At 42.7% G+C, this 20558-nt stretch overlaps 2 protein-coding genes across 3 annotated transcripts in view; one reads left to right on the top strand and one right to left on the bottom strand.

Moving 5' to 3' along the window:
* The window catches only part of RB1 (RB transcriptional corepressor 1), a 55122-nt gene that overhangs the window by 13171 nt on the left and 21393 nt on the right, over positions 1-20558 (bottom strand). For both annotated transcript variants that reach the window (XM_035139875.2, XM_035139895.2), the window contains exons 14-19: positions 19930-19986; positions 19812-19843; positions 19638-19714; positions 18013-18221; positions 6603-6721; positions 1060-1199 (exon numbers count right to left, since the gene is read on the bottom strand). In XM_035139875.2, the coding sequence (XP_034995766.1) occupies positions 1060-1199; positions 6603-6721; positions 18013-18221; positions 19638-19714; positions 19812-19843; positions 19930-19986 (634 nt within the window). The remainder of the gene's footprint in view (positions 1-1059; positions 1200-6602; positions 6722-18012; positions 18222-19637; positions 19715-19811; positions 19844-19929; positions 19987-20558) is intronic.
* Positions 11666-16104, top strand: LPAR6 (lysophosphatidic acid receptor 6). Its single transcript, XM_035139981.2, has one exon. The coding sequence runs from the start codon at positions 12265-12267 to the stop codon at positions 13297-13299; it is 1035 nt and encodes a 344-aa protein (XP_034995872.1). The 5' UTR covers positions 11666-12264; the 3' UTR covers positions 13300-16104.

Here is a 20558-nt window from a genome sequence, read left to right on the forward strand (position 1 = left end):
GCCCGGCAGCTAGGTTTTTGCACAGCGGAAGCCATGTTGGACATTTGTGTTCCAAGTAACGTTCCAAACCCGGAGCACTTACTCCCGGGCTTTTGGCATTCGGGAGCCGAAACATTCGAGAATGGACATAATAATTAGCCATTATCAGAAGTATAAACCATACTGAATTTATGCAGATTTAGATGCCTTTGGTATACAGTGGTGCCTCGCAAGACGAATTTAATTTGTTCCAGGACTCAATTCGTCCTATGAAAAATTCGTCTTGCGAGTCGCGGTTTCCCATAGGAATGCATTGAAACTTAATCAATGCGTTCCTATGGGCTCCGGAGGAATGGCGGCAGCATGGGACGGGGCTTCGGAGAAGGCGCAGCTCTTCTCCGAAGCCCCGTCCCATGCCGGCTGTGTACGAGGCAGGGGGGGAGGGCTTCTCCCGCCCCACCGCCCCGCACACAGCCGGCATCGGACGGGGCTTCGGAGAAGGTCTCCGAAGCCCTGTCTGATGCTGGCTGTAAACGAGGTGGCGGGGGGGGGGAAGAGAGAAGCGCTTCTCCCCCCCCCGCCTGTCTTCCCCGGCATGGGACGGAGCTTTGGAGAAGGTCTCCGAAGCCCCGTCCAATGCCGGCTGTGTGTGGCAATGCGGTAGCTGCACCTGCCTGTCTTCCCCGGCATGGGACGGGGCGTTATTTATTTCTCCATTATTATGAATTGGCAATCTTCCTCAAATGTTCAGGACTGAAACTCATTCCCTCCCCTCCCTGCTCCAGACTGCATTCCTTCCCTTTCTCTTGATTATGTCTGTCATGGAATACAGAGGATCCAAGGGAGGCAGCCAATGCTGCTGCCCATGTGTGAGCAGAACAGAACTCCGCTCCTGCCGCTTTCTTGCTCTCCCCCTTGCAGCGCTTTACAAGCTCATGGAAGGAAGACCTTCTTGGAGCAGCTTTTTGGGGTGCAATGGTGGCAGTCATGGGAGGGAAAGAAAGGTAGAATCCTGTCGCAGTGGATTCTGCCCACTGCCTGAAAATAAAAATGTGTTACACACACACACACACCACCAACCTTTTTTGTAGAACAGTGAGAGAGAAGTAGATTTATAAGGTTTTTGAGGATGGTTTGCCAATGCGTGCTGACCATCTGGAGGAGGATATACTGAAGCGGAAGAAACCTTTTTCTTGGGAGATTGTGTTGGGGACAGGTACCTATGGAAACAATGCAAAATCAACAAGAATGGAACACTGGATGCTAACCATGAATGGGACATTTATCGCAGAATAAGCGAGTGAGCCTACTGGGGGCTAACAATATCCTTCCACTTGCTCTAGGCAGGAAACGTGGCTAAACTTCATCATTTCCTCCACTGCTCCTCCCCAGGCTTACTGTCACGCCCAGGCCTAGATGGAAGCTCCTCCAAGATCACAGATAACGTGTGGAAATAATACATATACAGAGTATAGCATGGAAAAGCTAGTCAAAAAACAGGGCCTCTAATGTTCTTAAGGGTAGGAATGCCCCACCCTTCAGTAACTGCTGCATGAGGCTTGGAGCAGTTTGTATGCAGGGTCTGCTGGTGGTTATCACACTTATTCTGCTGGATAAGTTGCATTCACAGTAACTTGGGAGCCAGCACCTAGGGACCAAGGTTCCTTCAGCCCCTCCCTAAATATTTGAGGGGGATAGGATCCCCCAAAGTTGATGGGCATCACCATTCGAATGGTGTGTATGCACCATGTCTTGTGATCAGTTATGCGGGGCGGGGCTTCCCTGAGTCTCCCAAAATTTTATTCAAGTTGGCCCCCCTGCATTGTAAGTACCATTTGGTGAGTGCATGGTAAGTGTTCCATTTTCCTAGCAAAATGCGACTGTGCAATGTACCAGGGCCTGTAGGGACATAGGGTGGGAATCAAAACACCGCTCACTGAGGCAGAAAAACAAAGACCACCACAACTGATGCATGTAGATCCACTCTGTAGTGTCTCGTAAATGTGGGCACTGGAAATGTCCTGAATATCAGTATTGGTAATGAAGGCTGCAGTTGCAGCTGCTGCTTTGTGGAATGTGCTGTGAGCCTGAGACAAGGAGCCTGGCACGCCACAGCTTCCCAAGCAGCCCCTTCAAGGCCTTTGCCCCAGAGCGAGGATGGAAATGTGAAATGACTGTGTGCGCGCACAGAGTTCTACAGACATCTAAGGTGCCCCATGCCTGCTCAGGGGAGAGAGCATGGAGGCATTAGGAAGGCAGCACTGGCTCCTGTTCTCTGTGGAAAACAGTAATAATAATAATAATAATTATTATTATTATTATTATTATTATTATTATTATTATTATTATTATTATTATTATCATCTTGAAGCAAATCCTTAGGGTCACAGTCGCTGTGGACTATACATAGATCTTTACTGATGGATAACACACTGAATGCAGAGGCTCCTTGTGCCAATGCACAGCAGTTCCACAGAGTGATTCAAATAAGTTTAGTAAAATACATGGACATAGCCGGAGAGGCAGCCCTGCTAAGTCAAGCAAATAAATAAAAATAACTAACTGGCAAATTGTGTCACAGGTAACTCAGTTCTGCTCCCCCCACATAATGCCTGCCCCCCCCCATGGTGAAAGTGTTGAGTATTGTGTGTAATTGCCATTTAGGGGATCTGTGTACTCTTAGTGGAGAAATAAGTGTAGCTTCTCCAAGTAATCTTTGACATGTGGGTGGGCACTGAGGCTAGACAGACACCCTGGACTGAAGAAACTGGAGGAGCTTCCCTACTCCTGCCTGAAGACAGAGGAAGACCTGGAGACACTGCTCAATGGAGGCTCTCAGAGAACCAACTCCCTGGGCCAATGAGGCACTAACAGAACGAGTGAGGGACACACACTCCCCCCCCCATAAAACTGTATTAAAGCTCTTTCACAATACAACAAGGTACCCCAGATCTCACATGTAACTGCAAGCACTTGGCAGTCATTTTTATTATTTCTGTGCAATTTTACACACATTTTACTTACTGAGCAAAACTAAATTATATTAATTTAACAAACATATCTTTTGAATCCCCAAGTCACGTTACAACTTTTTGTTGTTGTTTAGTCGTTTAGTCGTGTCCGACTCTTCGTGACCCCATGGACCATAGCACGCCAGGCACTCCTGTCTTGCACTGCCTCCCGCAGTTTGGTCAAACTCATGTTCATAGCTTCGAGAACACTGTCCAACCATCTCGTCCTCTGTCGTCCCCTTCTCCTAGTGCCCTCAATCTTTCCCAACATCAGGGTCTTTTCCAAGGATTCTTCTCTTCTCATGAGGTGGCCAAAGTATTGGAGCCTCAGCTTCATGATCTGTCCTTCCAGGGAGCACTCAGGGCTGATTTCCTGAAGAATGGATAGGTTTGATCTTCTTGCAGTCCATGGGACTCTCAAGAGTCTCCTCCAGCACCATAATTCAAAAGCATCAATTCTTCGGCGATCAGCCTTCTTTATGGTCCAGCTCTCACTTCCATACATCACTACTGGGAAAACCATAGCTTTAACTATACGGACCTTTGTCGGCAAGGTGATGTCTCTGCTTTTTAAGATGCTGTCTAGGTTTGTCATTGCTTTTCTCCCAAGAAGCAGGCGTCTTTTAATTTCGTGACTGCTGTCACCATCTGCAGTGATCAAGGAGCCCAAGAAGGTGAAATCTCTCACTGCCTCCATTTCTTCCCCTTCTATTTGCCAGGAGGTGATGGGACCAGTGGCCATGATCTTGGTTTTTTTGATGTTGAGCTTCAGACCATATTTTGCGCTCTCCTCTTTCACCCTCATTAAAAGGTTCTTTAATTCCTCCTCGCTTTCTGCCATCAAGGTTGTGTCATCTGCATATCTGAGGTTGTTGATATTTCTTCCAGCAATCTTAATTCCGGTTTGGGATTCATCTAGTCCAGCCTTTCGCATGATGAATTCTGCATATAAGTTAAATAAGCAGGGAGACAATATACAACCTTGTCGTACTCCTTTCCCAATTTTGAACCACTCAGTTGTTCCATATCCAGTTCTGACTGTAGCTTCTTGTCCCACATAGAGATTTCTCAGGAGACAGATGAGGTGATCAGGCACTCCCATTTCTTTAAGAACTTGCCATAGTTTGCTGTGGTCGACACAGTCAAAGGCTTTTGCATAGTCAATGAAGCAGAAGTAGACGTTTTTCTGGAACTCTCTAGCTTTCTCCATAGTCCAGCGCATGTTTGCTATTTGGTCTCTGGTTCCTCTGCCTTTTCGAAATCCAGCTTGCACTTCTGGGAGTTCTCGGTCCACATACTGCCTAAGCCTGCCTTGTAGAATTTTAAGCATAACCTTGCTAGCGTGTGAAATGAGCGCAATTGTGCGGTAGTTGGAGCATTCTTTGGCACTGCCCTTCTTTGGAATTGGGATGTAGACTGATCTTCTCCAATCCTCTGGCCATTGCTGAGTTTTCCAAACTTGCTGGCATATTGGGTGTAGCACCTTAACAGCATCATCTTTTAAAATTTTAAATAGTTCAGCTGGAATATCATCACTTCCACTGGCCTTGTTATTAGCAGTGCTTTCTAAGGCCCATTTGACTTCACTCTCCAAGATGTCTGGCTCAAGGTCAGCAACCACACTATCTGGGGTGTACCATATCTTTCTGGTATAATTCCTCTGTGTATTCTTGCCACCTCTTCTTGATGTCTTCTGCTTCTGTTAGGTCCTTACCACTTTTGTCCTTGATTATGGTAATCTTTGTACGAAATGTTCCTTTCATGTCTCCAATTTTCTTGAACAGATCTCTGGTTTTCCCCATTCTATTGTTTTCCTCTATTTCTTTGCATTGCTCATTTAAGAAGACCCTCTTGTCTCTCCTTGCTGTTTTTTGGAAATCTGCATTCAGTTTCCTGTATCTTTCCCTATCTCCCTTGCATTTTGCTTGCCTCCTCTCCTCCGCTATTTGTAAGGCCTCGTTGGACAGCCATTTTGCTTTCTTGCATTTCCTTTTCCTTGGGATGGTTTTCGTTGCTGCCTCCTGTATAATGTTACGAGCCTCCATCCATAGTTCTTCAGGCACTCTGTCCACCAAATCTAAATCCTTAAACCTGTTCCTCACTTCCACTGTGTATTCATAAGGGATTTGATTCAGATTGTATCTTACTGGCCCAGTGGTTTTTCCTACTTTCTTCAGTTTAAGCTGGAATTTTGCTATAAGAAGCTGATGATCTGAGTTACAGTCAGCTCCAGGTCTTGTTTTTGCTGACTGTATAGAGCTTCTCCATCTTTGGCTGCAGAGAATATAATCAATCTGATTTCGATGCTGCCCATTTGGTGATATCCATGTGTAGAGTCGTCTCTTGTGTTGTTGGAAGAGAGTGTTTGTGATGACCAGCTTGTTCTCTTGACAGAACTCTATTAGCCTCTGCCCTGCTTCATTTTGAACTCCAAGGCCAAACTTGCCAGTTGTTCCTTTTATCTCTTGATTCCCTACTTTAGCATTCCAATCCCCTGTAATGAGAAGAACATCCTTCTTTGGTGTCATTTCTAGAAGGTGTTGTAGGTCTTCATAAAATTGGTCAATTTCACTTTCTTCAGCTCCGGTAGTTGGTGCATAAACTTGGATTACTGTGATGTTAAAAGGTCTGCCTTGGATTCGTATCGAGATCATTCTGTCATTTTTGAGATTGCATCCCATTACAGCTTTTGCCACTCTTTTGTTGACTATGAGGGCCACTCCATTTCTACTACGGGATTCTTGCCCACAGTAGTAGATATGATAGTCACCCGAACTGAATTCGCCCATTCCCTTCCATTTTAGTTCACTGATGCCCAGGATGTCGATATTTATTCTTGTCATCTCATTTTTGACCACATCCAGCTTACCTCCACTCATGGTTCTTACATTCCAGGTTCCTATGCAATATTTTTCTTTACAGCATCGGACTTTCCTTTCGCTTCCAGGCATATCCGCAACTGAGCGTCCTTTCGGCTTTGGCCCAGCCGCTTCATCAGCTCTGAATCTACTTGTACTTGTCCTCCGCTCTTCCTCAGTAGCATGTTGGACGCCTTCCGACCTGAGGGGCTCATCTTCCAGCGTCATAACTTTTATATGCCTGTTGTCTTTGTCCATGGAGTTTTCTTGGCAGGGATACTGGAGTGGCTTGCCAGTTCCTTCTCCAGGTGGATCACGTTTAGTCAAAACTCTCCACTATGACCTGTCCATCTTGGGTGGCCCTGCATGGCATAGCTCATAGCTTCTCTGAGTTATTCAAGCCCCTTCGCCACGACAAGGCATTGATCCATCAATACAACTTTTTAGCACCCCTCAATTTTTAACTTTGAAAGTTGGAAAATTCAACATGCCCTACTGCTACAGTAATGCAATCTCAAGGTTGTCAATGTGTGGAACCCCTTGGTCAGAAGGTAGTGGCAGGTTGGCCAGCTCAGTTGGAAAAAGATGCTCCCCACGGTAATCCTATACAGATGCTATCTCATCTGTGATCACTGCCTATGTCTGTAAACTTAAATGGAGTAGATGAATTGCTTCCAGTCAGAGTAGGTAGAGTCAAATGGACCAACTGAGTATCTTTATATTCTCATAGGAATCTGCCCATCCTTTTACTTACAGGTCTGCAGCAGTGTGGTTATGCTGAAGAGGCTGAGTGAAACAGTTGGGAGGTTCAGGTTGGTCAGGCTGCCCACCTCGCTCCTTAGACTGCTTTATAAGCTCAAATAATGGTGAATCCTAAAACAAAAGCCAGCAACATAAGAATCTGATTAGTTACTGGAGTTCTCTTAAGTTTTTAAATAGCTAAAAATAACCAGAAAAGAAAAAGCCTACTACAATAGTAATCTCAGGTGGAAGAAATCACTCCTTATCTGTTAGCCTCGCCCTTCTATCGCTTTCTGAAATCATTATTTGCATAAGCAAGCAGCTACACCTCAGCATAAAGGGTTGAGTTTGAGTGACAATAATGGCTTTGTAATACACAGAGCAGCTGTCTTTGCACGAGCTGCAAAACAAATCAGGAAAAACGCTTTTGATAAAATAGCTGTATGTTGTTTGAGGGATTGTGGGGGGGTTGATCTGAAATTAATCTTGTTTGTGTCTCGGGTATCTTCTCTCTTTCATCATGGATGTTGGCTTCTATTATGGCTATATGTTCTGTATTATTGCTAGAGTTTTGTCATGGCCTTGGCTAGATCAATACACTTACGAACTTGGAACCTGATAGAACTTGGCGATTTCACTAAACTCTAATTGGTCTGGCTGCCCATCACAAATACAGAATTACTGGAAGCATTCCAGTTTTCTCAAGCTGCTCCCTTCCGACCTTTAAGTTAAGAACCAAGACAGGTAAATACTAAAAACTATTTCCAAACAATTCTCTATTTCTTTGTAATGGTGGACTGGTGGTTCAATGTAGGTAAACCAGTATGTGACGAAGACAGAAGAATGCTGTATCTGAAAAGAACCGGGCTCAATGTTTTAGCTATTTTAAAATGCACCATTAATTTCCTGTTAAAGGAGGAACTGTTCAAGCAGGAACTTCTGAAAGGAAATCACAAGCCAGGCTCACTTCATGATGGCGAGACCCTGGCTTGTGACTCTGAATGGGCAACGCAGCTTATTTCTGTAGCAGTCAGAGAGGTTCAACAGTGAAAGTATTGCCTCTCCATGCAGCCTCTAATGTTACCTGGAAGTAACTTCCATTGAAATATGATTTACTTCTGATTAATAAAGGTGAAGTAAGTAAGTAAGTAATTTAGTTAAGTAAGTAAATAATTCCACCAAGGGTTGCAGACAGAAACCCTTTCTCAGCTACCTAGAGACAAAAGGGACTGAACCAGAGACCTTTTGCATACCTTTTGTAGTTTGAAGAAAAGCCTTTTAGAGGAATAATGCAGAGTCCACTATCACACCCATAAAACAGGACTTTGTACACCCATTCTACAGAAACTACAGAAAATATTACTTGATTGGGGTTTTTGTGTAAACTTCATTATCTTAAATTTCTTTTAGATAAGGAATTTCAAAGCTTTTAAGTGACACTTTAGGGTGCCAAATTACACATTATTTTAAACATGATTTATTTTAAAGAAATTATTTAAGTTATGGGATATTTTTGCTAAACCTTCTGTTACAGGACAACATTTGACTGCAAAGTAGTCCAATTCAGAGTTCCACTTGAGTCAACCTGTAAGCCTCAGCTCAGTTAGGTAAATATAGCCAGAGTTAATAGATAAGGAAACTACAGATTAGTAAGTAGCTTTGCCAGGACACACACAGGAGGAGGAAAACCCACATCTTACTTGCATGCCCCTCTTCTTCACTCTTCTAACCCATGAAGTCCTTTCAAAAGACAAAAAGAATCCAAACAATGCACTTTAAGTTACCACTGCCTATGCCTGCAAGTAAGATTGCCAAACTGTTGACAAGAAACGTTCAGTTCCAAAGGCCCAAGGAACAAGACTGAGTATTTTATTCTGTCCTCTAAATCAAACAATTCCTACTGAAAGAAAGGCCTCGGGATGTCAGCTGAGAACATCAGGAAGAGTCTTCCCAATTAGGTTCAGGAAGAAAATACAAAAAGGAATAAATGATCATTATATTTTGCATACTTTACATTTTTCTGATGCTGAAATGCAAGCCCTTCTGTCTACTCACACAGCACAAGTGGACAGCGCAATCAGTCTATGAATGTCTACCCATAAAAATGTCACTCAAAGGTCAGTGGGTATAGTCTTAAGATTGCAAGCATATGCAAATTTACCTGGCAATAAATCCCACAGAACTCTGTGGCATTTCCTTCTGAGTAGGCACAAAAGATTACACCATTAAGGTAGTTCATAGAAGGAAAAAGCTGAACTGTCTTTCCATGAACTTGGCTTCACAGAAGGCACTTACTGGTACTTCAGAAATTTATCTTAGGATACAAGTCAAACTCCTCACAAAATACGGTAAAAATCTCCAAAAAGTTTTTTTTTTAAGTACATCACTAAGTCCTGTGTTTTGAGGACATTCTTCACACCAACAAGGAGTTATGGAAGTAGGATTAGAAGGACCAAGAACACAGTTTAAGCAATTTTTTGCACCCCTCTTCAGCTGAAAAAAATGCTTTCAAAATAGTTTACTACTCCTATTAGTAATCCAGGGTTCCAACTTGCCACTTGAGTCTTCTGTGGCTGGGAGTGCTTAGGCCCAAGCGCAGGCTGGTTTGCCAGCTCCAGCCACTCCTGGACTGAGACAGCTTGACCTCTGGAGTCATGCTCTAGGGGTCTCCCGTTGAGCCTGCAATGTGCTCCAGGTGGGGCTGCCATTGAAGACACAGCTAGTGCAGAATGTGGCTACCAGGCTGGTAAATGGGGCAGCCGGATGGAGCCATCAGCCACCAGTCCTGCAGGCTCTACACTAGTCCAATTCAAGGTGCTAGTCCTAGCATACAAAGCCAAATGGTTTGGGACCAAGTACTTAAAGGACTCCCCCCCCCCAAAAAAACCCAGCCATCTTGGGCCCTATGGTTGGTAGGGGAGGCCCTGTTGGTGGTGCCACCTCTGGTTGTTGTCCAGTTGGACTGACCCATGGCACGACCTTCTCTGTAGTGGTTCCCTGTTTGCGTAATGACCTCCCTGGTGAGGTGTGTCTATCGTGATCATTATAGCTTTTTAGAAGAAATTTAAAAACATTTTTTATCACCTTGCCATTAGATGCTTGACAGCCTTGAAATTAGCAACTGTGAAGGTACGTGGTTGTTTTTAGGTGTTTCTAAATAGGATGTTGTAGAGCTCTGTTTTGTGGTCTGCCACCCTGAGCTCACTTGGGAGGAACATTGGGACAGAAATTTACTAAAGAAATAAATAATGAAAACTCAGTTCCTGCCATAAATTATGACACAAAAGAAACAGGCGTTGGTAAGGAGGGGGAAGAAAGCAAGCTCAGGCACTACAGTACTTCTAAACTACAGAATTACTGTATTGACCAGCTGGAATGGGGAAAAAAATCAAAGAGCGGAAGAGCCAAAAGTTGCTGGCCTCTTAGGTTAGCCGATGCAGAAGCTCTGCAGTCCCACTTCTTTGCTGAAGTCTGTAGAGCAGTTGCTGCTAAATTACATTGGAGGGATAATACTGACGAAGTTGTTCTCTTATTAAACATCCCATTCAAATATCATCACCAATTTTCACTAATGCATTCTGTTTTTAGAGTCACCAAAGATTAATTTCACTGAAAGTTAAACAGAGCATATTAAAATCACAATACACATATATAGGGTTAAATTTAGTCAGCCTTTCACACATGCCCTTTTTAGAGTCGACAAATCCCAGAAACAGGAATCATTTCCCAAAAAATCACACTTGAAATTAGGGTGCAAAGCAGCAGAGATATTTGTCTATTATGAGCAATTCCTACACTTGTCAAACCATCCATTAATTTAGTGGTGAGATAGTGGTGAGAAAGGCATGTAAGGTATTTAAGGGCTGGGTGAGTTCACAATGGGAAAATGCTTTCTAAAGGTCCCTTGCATATTACAGTGACATACATTTATGTAGCTTTGTAACTGTGTTCTATCAGGCACTGACAACTTGTCTTTAAGACCAGAACCTCAGAGTGATCACTTCTCAAAAGTGGATGCTTTCTGAACTATCTTCTAATGCTTGTTTTGCACTTTGGATTGTGGAGGGTTACCTATGCTAGCCTGATTCATTTTATGAATGCACTCTCTGATAGCAAGGGACTGAAAGCATGTAGAACAGCTGGACACCTCAGAGGAATACAGCGCTTTCTGTTTCTCTATTACTGGGCCCCCTCTGAAAGGAAATGCTGCAATTCCCTTTACTGTCAAGAGGTAAGAAAAAGATATGGCATTTCAGTGTAATCTAAAAAAAGAGAGAGAGAAAATGACTATTTTGATTTTTGAGTTACTATAACAGAGAATAGAAAAAGAAAACATTAAAGATGACTTCTAAGCAACTTTGCAAGTTCTTACATTTCTTGCAATGTCCCCCAACACCTACACTGAGCATTTAAAGTAGAAATTCACTTATATTTAAACCTAATAACAGATCAATCAACAGAATGATTAATTAAAATGGTTTGACAGCCATAGAAATAAAAATGAAATGTAACTACGGTAAAAACTGCTTGCTTAATTATACTTTCCTAAGGCAAACCTAGGTTGGCAGGAGCTGGGACTGAGCAACGGGAGCTCACCCCGTCACAGGGATTCAAACCGCCAACCTTCTGATCGGCAAGCCCTAGGCTCTGTGGTTTAACCCACAGTGCCACCCACTACAGTAGGTAAACGGCGGGAAGGTAAACGGCGATTCCGTGTGCTGCTCTGGTTCGCCAGAAGCGACTTTGTCATGCTGGCCACATGACCCGGAAGCTGTGCGCCAGCTCCCTTGGCCAATAAAGTGAGATGAGCGCCGCAACCCCAGAATTGGTCACGACTGGACCTAATGGTCAGGGGTCCCTTTACCTTTACCTTTACCAAGTATTAATAAGGTTTTGATCTGCCACTCTGAGCCAGGTAGTCATCGTCTGCGTGGCTCTCAGTTCAAATATATATCTGGCATGGAAGGTTAAAAATATACTTTTGCTAAACAATTTGTAGCTGAGCTGAAACCTTCCTTTCCGAAGCCCAGCCTCCTCTTCCTGCCATGTCATTTAGCAAGCTGAGTAAGCACGGGTGGGGCTTGGGTTTGCGTGCTCTTTAGTTTGCCTTCTCTGAACAAGCAAACACACCATTTAATTGGCAGCTGTGGGGAGAGCTTAAGAGCAGCAAGAAAATACATGCTTAGGAATTTTATTCTTTGGCTTGCTTTCTACCCTGTGGGGTCAGAACTTACTCAACAGCACAAAGGCAAGAAAAATGCTAGCATAGTGCTAACACAACGAAGTCTGTTCCCACGTAAATCGGAACGTAATTTGAAACGGATTTTTTTGAAGTAACTTTCTACAGCACCACAGGAAGTATCAACCTCTACGGAAATATGTGAAGAAGTTAAGCTTAATTACACCTTCATTGTGGATAAGGAGATGCTCCCTGTCACCCAGAACTACTATGGCATTTGGAAGAAAATAATTATTTGCCAGTGACCAGCAGAATGGTATCTTCTCTGTTTAATACTGAAATTCAGCTGTGAAGTTTCAAAGTCAAGCTGGACCCATATGAAATCACTCAAGGACTGGTTTTACGCACCATCTGAGGATTTCACGGCGACTACAACCAAATACAAGGTACGGCTTGACTGAAGCGGCAGCTAGTTTTAGCAGTTCATTGCATCGCAATGCTAAGCTCTAACTGTTCTGCTGAAGACTCCTTCAAGTATACTTTGTACGGATGCATGTTTAGTATGGTATTTGTTCTTGGTTTAATATCCAACTGCGTTGCTATATACATTTTCACCTGCGTATTAAAAGTACGAAATGAAACCACCACTTATATGCTTAACTTAGCAATATCAGACCTACTTTTCGTTTTCACCTTGCCCTTCAGGATTTATTACTTTGCATCCAAAGACTGGCCATTTGGAGACATACTCTGCCGGATTTCGGTCACACTCTTCTATATAAACATGTATGGAAGCATTTTCTTTTTGACTGGCATAAGCATGGACCGTTTTCTAGCTATCGTACACCCCTTTCGATCTAAGGCTATTCGAACAAGAAGAAACGCCAGGATCATCTGTGCTGCTGTCTGGATAATTGTGATAGGAGGGAGCATCCCAGCAAGCTTTTTCCAGTCCACCAATGTTCAGGTCAGCATGGAAGGACTCCCCCAAAAGACATGTTTTGAAAACTTTCCTGAAAAAATTTGGAAAACCTATCTTTCAAGGATTATAATTTTCATTGAAATTGTAGGATTTTTAATTCCGCTGATATTGAATGTTACTTGCTCCACAATGGTTTTAAGAACTTTAAATAAGCCAGTTACACTAAGTCGGAATAAATTAAGCAAAAAGAAAGTCCTTAAAATGATTTTTGTTCATTTGCTGATTTTCTGTTTCTGTTTTGTGCCATATAACATCACCCTAATACTCTATTCCCTGATCAGAACACAAACGTGGATTAACTGTTCAGTAGTTGCTGCTGTCAGGACTATGTATCCAATCACTCTATGTATTGCAGTTTCAAACTGTTGCTTTGACCCCATAGTTTATTATTTCACTTCAGAGACTATTCAAAATTCAATAAAAATGAAGAGCTGGTCAAATAGAAGATATGATAATAGATTCACTGAAACTAAGGGTTCTGACAAATTCGTTCAACATGGCCTCCAAACCATAAAAACAAGAATATTTGACAGTGAATCTGCAATATGAATGGACACGAGAGAATGGGAGAGACAGAATGAACCTTTAAAAAAAAATCTGTGGGTTTTTTGTTTCTTTGTATAAGGAGTTGCTTGTATGCTTGTAAATATAACGATGAAAATTATATTGATTAAAGCAATTATTTAAAACTAGCCTCTCACAATTTATAAATTATGTTCTGATGAGAAAAAGCTTCACATATTATCCCTATCGGAATAACAAACATGAAAAGTGATTCTCACCCACCTTGCATTATTTTTTCTATTTTGTACATAACATTGGCTGCACTGCAAGTTTAAAACCTAAATTGGCAAGATTATCAATCCCATTTATTTTCAATGTTCTTGTAGCAAATTTGTGTACACCAGAGGCTCAAAGAATCTTGTGAAGATTAATACCTACAATACTCCTACCTATTGTAAGATCCCACCCCCCAGACAAAAAAAGACTGATCCTTGTGACGGGAATGGCCTGATCACAAGCAATCTAATGCTAAATTAATTATCCAGGTTAGTCTTCACTTCTTTCCAAATGACATTTACATAATTACACTTTGAGTGTACAGATTAATGTTGCTTGAAATTTTTGCCATAAATCCTGCCTTGCATTATGCAGTCAGAGAGGGGAAAATGTAGATAATTTAGCCCTGTGAGAGTGATTCTATGAATTCATCCGTGTAATGTAAATAGTTTACTGTTTACATTGTGTACTTCCATTGAGAAAGCTCTGTTAATTGGCCTAAACAGAAAACAGTGCACTGGGTACAATAACTGCTTGTAAACGTTTTTAGAGCGAAGCTGAGAAATATAAGTATTTCAGAACGTATACTACACACACATAGCCTGCTATTACAATGATTACAATTAGCTCAGTGAAGTTTGGTTTTGCCAGCCACCATCTGATACTTTACAGGCAAGGCCAGAATTGCAAAGGCAGCTAGAAATTGCACCTTCTTCCCCTCCAGCCTTTACCCTCAGATAGGACAACTGGGGAAGAGTCTGGCAATGCCTTCTGGAGGTGTGCAGAGTACTGTACACTAAATCAGTGGCTATTAGCACATGCTTCCTTTTAGATCTTCCCTTGTTGGAGAAAAGCAAATACATTTCCTTCTCTTGAGTTAGTAGCTAATGCAGGTCTTGTTTTAAACCACATGAGGACACAGCTTGTTTACAACTCCATCCCTAAATGCTGAGCCATTTTGTTGTTCTTTTCAGACAAAATGACTGCTATTCCTCTCCACTCATTCTGTAAATAGTTCCTGAGTGAAAAAATACTCTGAACTCTAGAAATTTTAAGTGATTATTCCAATCTCATTCACTCAAGCTGCAAGGTTTGGTAACATCTCTCAGGAAGGAGTGTATGGGGGAAATGATCAAATGACGCTTCCCATAGGTGCCCAGCGCCCAAAAGAACAGTATTTGTTCTCCTGCCTAGCCTTTCCCTCCTGCGCAAAAAGTTGTTGACATTTGATTATAATGTACGTTACTAGTGGCCTCCACAGTCTGAATCATATACCACTAACACACACATTTTAATACCGGCTTCTATTTCAGGGCCTCAGTTTTATTTTCCCTTTGCAAGCTATGTTATGATCAAGAATATTTATCAAAAGATACCAAGACTGAAGTTATGAGAATTTTACTGCAACATGCTCATCTACCAAACCACCATGATTTTTTAACCATGGCTAATTTAATAGCCTCATATGAACTTCCCAGAACATGTCCATTTGCAAGAAGCTCCATTCTTAATGGCATGCCCCTTTAAGGACGAGATAGAGGGCCTCACCAGCACAGCCAGTTACGCAACCCCAAGTTTAAAAAAGAAAGAAAGAAACTAATACTTTTTCATATCCCAAGGACAGTTGGGGGTGGTGGGGGGTGGTATGTAATCCAAGAGTGGCTGAACGAGGGCAGTGAAAAACAATGTAAGGCCAAATTCATTCCCAGCCGTGATGCTCCCAGGGAAGCCTCGTGCAAAGAACTTGTTTTTAGCTTAATGACCTCACAGGTTTGTTGTAGAAAAAATAGTAATAGAAAAGATCGAAGAAACAGTCAGTAAAGGAGAAAGCAAGTGAAAGTTAGATGTGAGGTATCTCAGCTGTGCCACATCTGCCATGTGGAGAAGGAAGGATACAACCAAGGTTAGCTGTAATGTCTACAAAGGAAGAGAGAAAGAGTGTGTTTTTATGCCTGCAACTATGAAGTGTAAGATGGAAAAGCCTGACATCTACTGGGCAGAATAATTTTGCAGTCAAGAGAAGCCAACTTAAACAATACAGTATAGGTAACATTCTACAGAACAGGTTTTGTTTCTATTGGGGGGAGGGGGGATGAAGATGATCCTGTAAGCAACTGTTGATAACTCAATGTTCCACAATGTTGGATAAATGTGGACTGATACCTGACAGAAACAGAACTGTAGGGTTGGAAATATCATTGGAGACAGAGGAGAACACTGACTTGTAACTTTCTCCAAAAAACGGATCAAAAATAATTCCATTTGTCTTTACTTAAGATTTAGGAAGTTGGTATAAAATTCTAATCCGTTTTATAAGTTCTTGAGGAAATCCAAACGTTTCCAAAGTAACAAACATAAACTGCCAATATATTTTGTCAAATGCTTTGATAGCACCCAAAGAAGTTAAGTGCAGCCAGACCCATTCAAAGACTACCCTATATCTAGCCACTAAATTGGTTTCCCATCTTAGATGGTCAACTCTCTGCTGAATGAAACACACTGTTGAAGAAGTGTGCATGCACTTGAAAGCTCATACCAAAATAAAAAACTTAGTTGGTCTTTAAGGTGCTGCTGGAAGGAATTTTTTTATTTTGTTGAAATCACTGATCAAGATACTAGCCAGAATTGCTGCCGGCATTTTAGCACCAACATTAATTAAAGAGGTTGGTCTATATTTTCACCATTAGTATGCTCTCTGCCAGGTTTCAGAGAAATATGTGCTTCATACATTGACATTGACGTTGACAGGGTACCTGCTTCAAAAGCATTTTGATAAACAGAAAGAAGCTTAGCGGGCAAGAAATCTAGATAGGCATCGTACCCCCCCCCCCACAGGAAAGCCATCTGGCCCCAGTGCTTTACAGGAATTAATTTTAAGAATAACAGTCCTAATTTATTCCATCTGTAATGGCTTGATAGAATTTCCTTTTGCTCCCCACCCTACAGCGAAATAACCAACTGTGAAGAAGCCCATCTCAACGACAAAAATTCATATATCCTGAAGAGAAGGCCCATCTGGAAGCAACACGGGGAGAGGAGAAGGGCGTATTGCCACTTTCGCGGCTCTAGGGAAGGTGCGACTGATGGCTAGGCCTGGGCGATATATCAATTTATTGCCCAGGACCAGTATGAGGAGCAGACCGTGCTGTTCCTGGGTCCCTCTGCTAGAGTTCCTTCCTCCAGGGGTACTGCTAGCAGAAGGACTCGGGAGCGGTAGGAGTTTCACCAGCGATATAATGCAGGGTGAAACCGCCATCGCACTCTGCCCTCCTCTGATGCAGAAGGATCTTTAACCTGCTTGACTGAGGAGTGTGCAGCTGCCATTACCTCAGCCGGATGATGTGATCAACAAAAGGCAACACGTGGGCTAATAATGTATTGGCAATATTTATGAAACACAATCAATTGTTTCTTAATTCCATATAATACGTGCAAGAGGTCACGGACTAATAGAAGTCAAATAAATATTCCATCTACAGGAATGCTTAGAATGGTGTTTAACCCCAAAGAAACACTGAAGTTGAGGCAGAAAGCTTTCCCACAGTTCCTATCGATATCAGAGCTTGGTGGAGAATGAACTGGAGCCGGGTGAACAAACAGGCACGCACCAGGGCTGACTCAGCTGGGGGAGGGGAACCTTCTCCATTCCCAGCTGAGCTGCGCAAACAAGCTGCATTTTTCGAGCCTGTGAGCGCCTGGGTGAAACTGCCACGGTTCCTGAGTTGAGAGCTGGAGCAGCTTCACCAGGTGCCTCGTGGGCAGAGGCCAATGCAGCTTGTTTTTTCAACATGGTGGAATATCGCCAAACTGTGATGTTTGGCTGGCAATATACCGTAATGTTGAAAAGCTGGTAACGCCCAGCCCAACTGATAGGCAGGAGTGGCTGCCCAGAGCAGCCTCCTCTCCCCCCCCCCCCCAAGAAGAGGTCACTTAGCAGAAGCAACCAGTAGGTTGAAGATGGGGCTGCTGCGTACCAAAGGGAGTGGGCAAGGCACAGGGAGATCCATGGGGTGGGGGGGGGCAGCAGCAGGGTGGCCAGATTGGCTCTGCTGCCGTGCCTGCATGACACTGAGATCCCTCTACCTCCCCCCCCCCTACCCATCTGGCAAGAATCAGCACTTGGTGTCAGAAGCCAGGTACACAATGTCCCCACCCCCACCCTTTGCAGTTCCAACCACCACTACTGCCAGCGGCTGCTCCCCTCACCCAACCGTAAGCCAATGGCCATGGGCACCAGGGCAGCTGAGGGGTTCTTGGGCTTTAACTTGAGAGGACATGCACAAATATAGGACAGAGAGATCAAATGGTGGCATTTCTTAAATAACATCTATTTTATGTATCTATACTCCTGTGATACACTACATTTTTATGTTTAGAAAACAATGGACCAGTGCCTAAGGCCATAGCCCCCTGAACACGCCTGAAGTCACAAGCTAAGCAGGTTTAGACCTTGCTAGTATTTGGATGGAGAAGACAACTTACTGATTGCCAGGCCAGGGATTCCATTATACGGTGTTCACAGCATTCCAGGTGTTTTATCATCTCTCTGGTCAAGTTTGGTTCTGCTTTAATGAAGCTTTCAATAACCTTGTATAAGTCAAAGGCTTTTAAGTCAAATATGTTGATAATCCATGGGAAAGATAAATCTGTTTCCATATTCATACTTTCACTTTGTGAAGCATTCCTTGAGGCTAAAGAGAATACAACTGATTAGTCTTTTGTTGAATAACACAAGTCCTCAATAAATTGTTTCTACACACTGAGATGTGCCATTTATCATGTCCCTATTCTCCAAGTTCCAGATCCAAGGAAGTCCTGTTGAAAACAAGTTTTGCTCCAGCGTTTAAGTTCTGAGATCGGACAACAAATCTGCACACAAACTATGGTTCTAGAGCAGGCTCCCCCAAACTAAGGCCCGGGGGCCGGATGCGGCCCGCGAGGCTCTTTTATGTGGCCCCCGGCGACCCCACTGCCACCGCCCGCTCTTAACGGCACACTGCAGCTGCCCACTTCCAGGTCCCCAGAGCGTCGGAAATAGCTTGTGCGGATGCGCAGGCCTCATTTCCGGCGTGCTTCCAGGCCGGAGGAAGTGCATGCGCACAAACTATTTCTGGTGTTCTGGCGACCCGGAAGTGCGCTGGAAATCGCGTGTGCGCATGCGTATGGGCGCACACTCCTGCGCGCTCCGGCCTGCAGCACGATCAGCGCTGGAGGCACCGGCCCTCGGCGAGATAAGTTTGGGGACCCCTGTTCTAGAGCATGTCATTTTAGGGGGGTTAAACTTACTTTTTGGGGGGGGGGAAATTCAGTGAGGGGTCTGGTCTTAAAAATAATTTTGGGTGTGAGGAATTCAAATCTGCTATTTTTTGGTAACTGGACCACATTTAGCTTGGTAAGTCTACATTTACTGTTTTCAGAAAATCTAAGAATAATGTTTTCAGAAAATCTAAGAATTTTAATTTTACCTCTTGAAAATATAGCATAATGCCAAATGATATTAAATATTATTATTAATAATAATTTTAATATAGAATATTATTGCAAATACTTGGCAATCATTTTTTTATGATTTCCATGCAATTTTACACACATTTTACTTACCAAGCAAAACTAAATTATATTAATTTAACTGAAATATATTTTGAATTCCCAAGCCGTGTTTCAGCACCTCTCATTCTAAGGAATCTGAAAAATTCAACACGCCTAATGCTTCAGTGTGTTAACTTGAGACTGGGGAAGGAATCCTATACAAAAGGTGGCAATTTTATAACAGTTTAGGAAATTGGGTACATTAACACACACACACCCCAATCCTTCTGGTATTAATCTGCCTGGTGTTCCTTTTGCAAATAATGCAGTAATCAGTATTTCAAATGTAAATAACTCAGTTTTAATAATTTGATATTAAAAGCATTGTCCCAAGGATAAAGCTCACACACAAAACACCACAACGGACTCTTACCAGCATTAGGTGAAACAAAGTAAATACTAGGGAAGTCATGGCTGTGTGGGAAAAGGCAAGCGGGGCATTGGGGGGGGGGGAATCATGACTGATCTCTATGGATGAAACAGCCCCTTCTGTAATATGGCATAGATATACAACTTACGGCCATAAGTAGCTATGACAACTTCAAGAGCACAGGCCAATAGAGATGTATGAAAGATGTTGTTATTCAAAAGTTTGCTGTAAAAAAAGAAAAAAGACAGTCTTTCAGCATTTCAACATTAACATTTTTAGATGCATTTAAAATATAACTTTGAAGTAGGTTTGCCAAACATACCTAAAATTATGAATTGATAGGCGTTTTTCTTCCTAAGATAAACGAATAAATGAAGATAAACTTTAGCCCATTAAAAAGGGAATATAAATATTAAGAATTCTGTATGTTGAAAACCTACCGACTTTAAGATGGATTCCATCACCCTGTAGTATAACCGTACTCCAAGCCTATACCTCTAGGGGAAAAACAATTTAAAAGCTGATGTAATAAGTTGTAACAATACTTTGCTTTAAGAGAATGACCTTCTGTAATACACTTCAGTTTATTTGTGATTAATGGGTTTGAGAAAGGGTGCTAGATACCTATTGGCAAGACATTATGGCCCTGCAACTCAACCCAATCTTGTGGCTACAGGCCTGTACCGGGGGGGGGGGGGCAGGTACACCACTTGCCCCAGACCTTGCGGGGGCCTTCCAGGGAACAGCTGCTTTTTTTGTCTGAGTTCATAACTTTTATTGTAACAAGACTTGTATGGCTCACTAAGCATAATGTAGTATTTTTGCATAATATCCATTCAATTAAACATTCCTAGAAACAGAATTAGAAGCAAATGATACATCAAGAAAGAATGAAATGAAAAGTTGCGAGTTTGCCTCTGGAAAACAACTTTAGCTTCATAATTGCAGTAAACTCTACTGAGCAGATTATAGTGTACACTCCCCACCCTAGCCCTGGGATATTCAGATAGAAGCTTCCTGCTGGATACCAAATGTACAGTCCAGAGAGTGGCACGGGTCCTGGAGAAAT

The sequence above is a fragment of the Zootoca vivipara genome, chromosome 1, assembly GCF_963506605.1.
Source record: "Zootoca vivipara chromosome 1, rZooViv1.1, whole genome shotgun sequence".
NCBI lineage: Eukaryota > Metazoa > Chordata > Lepidosauria > Squamata > Lacertidae > Zootoca > Zootoca vivipara.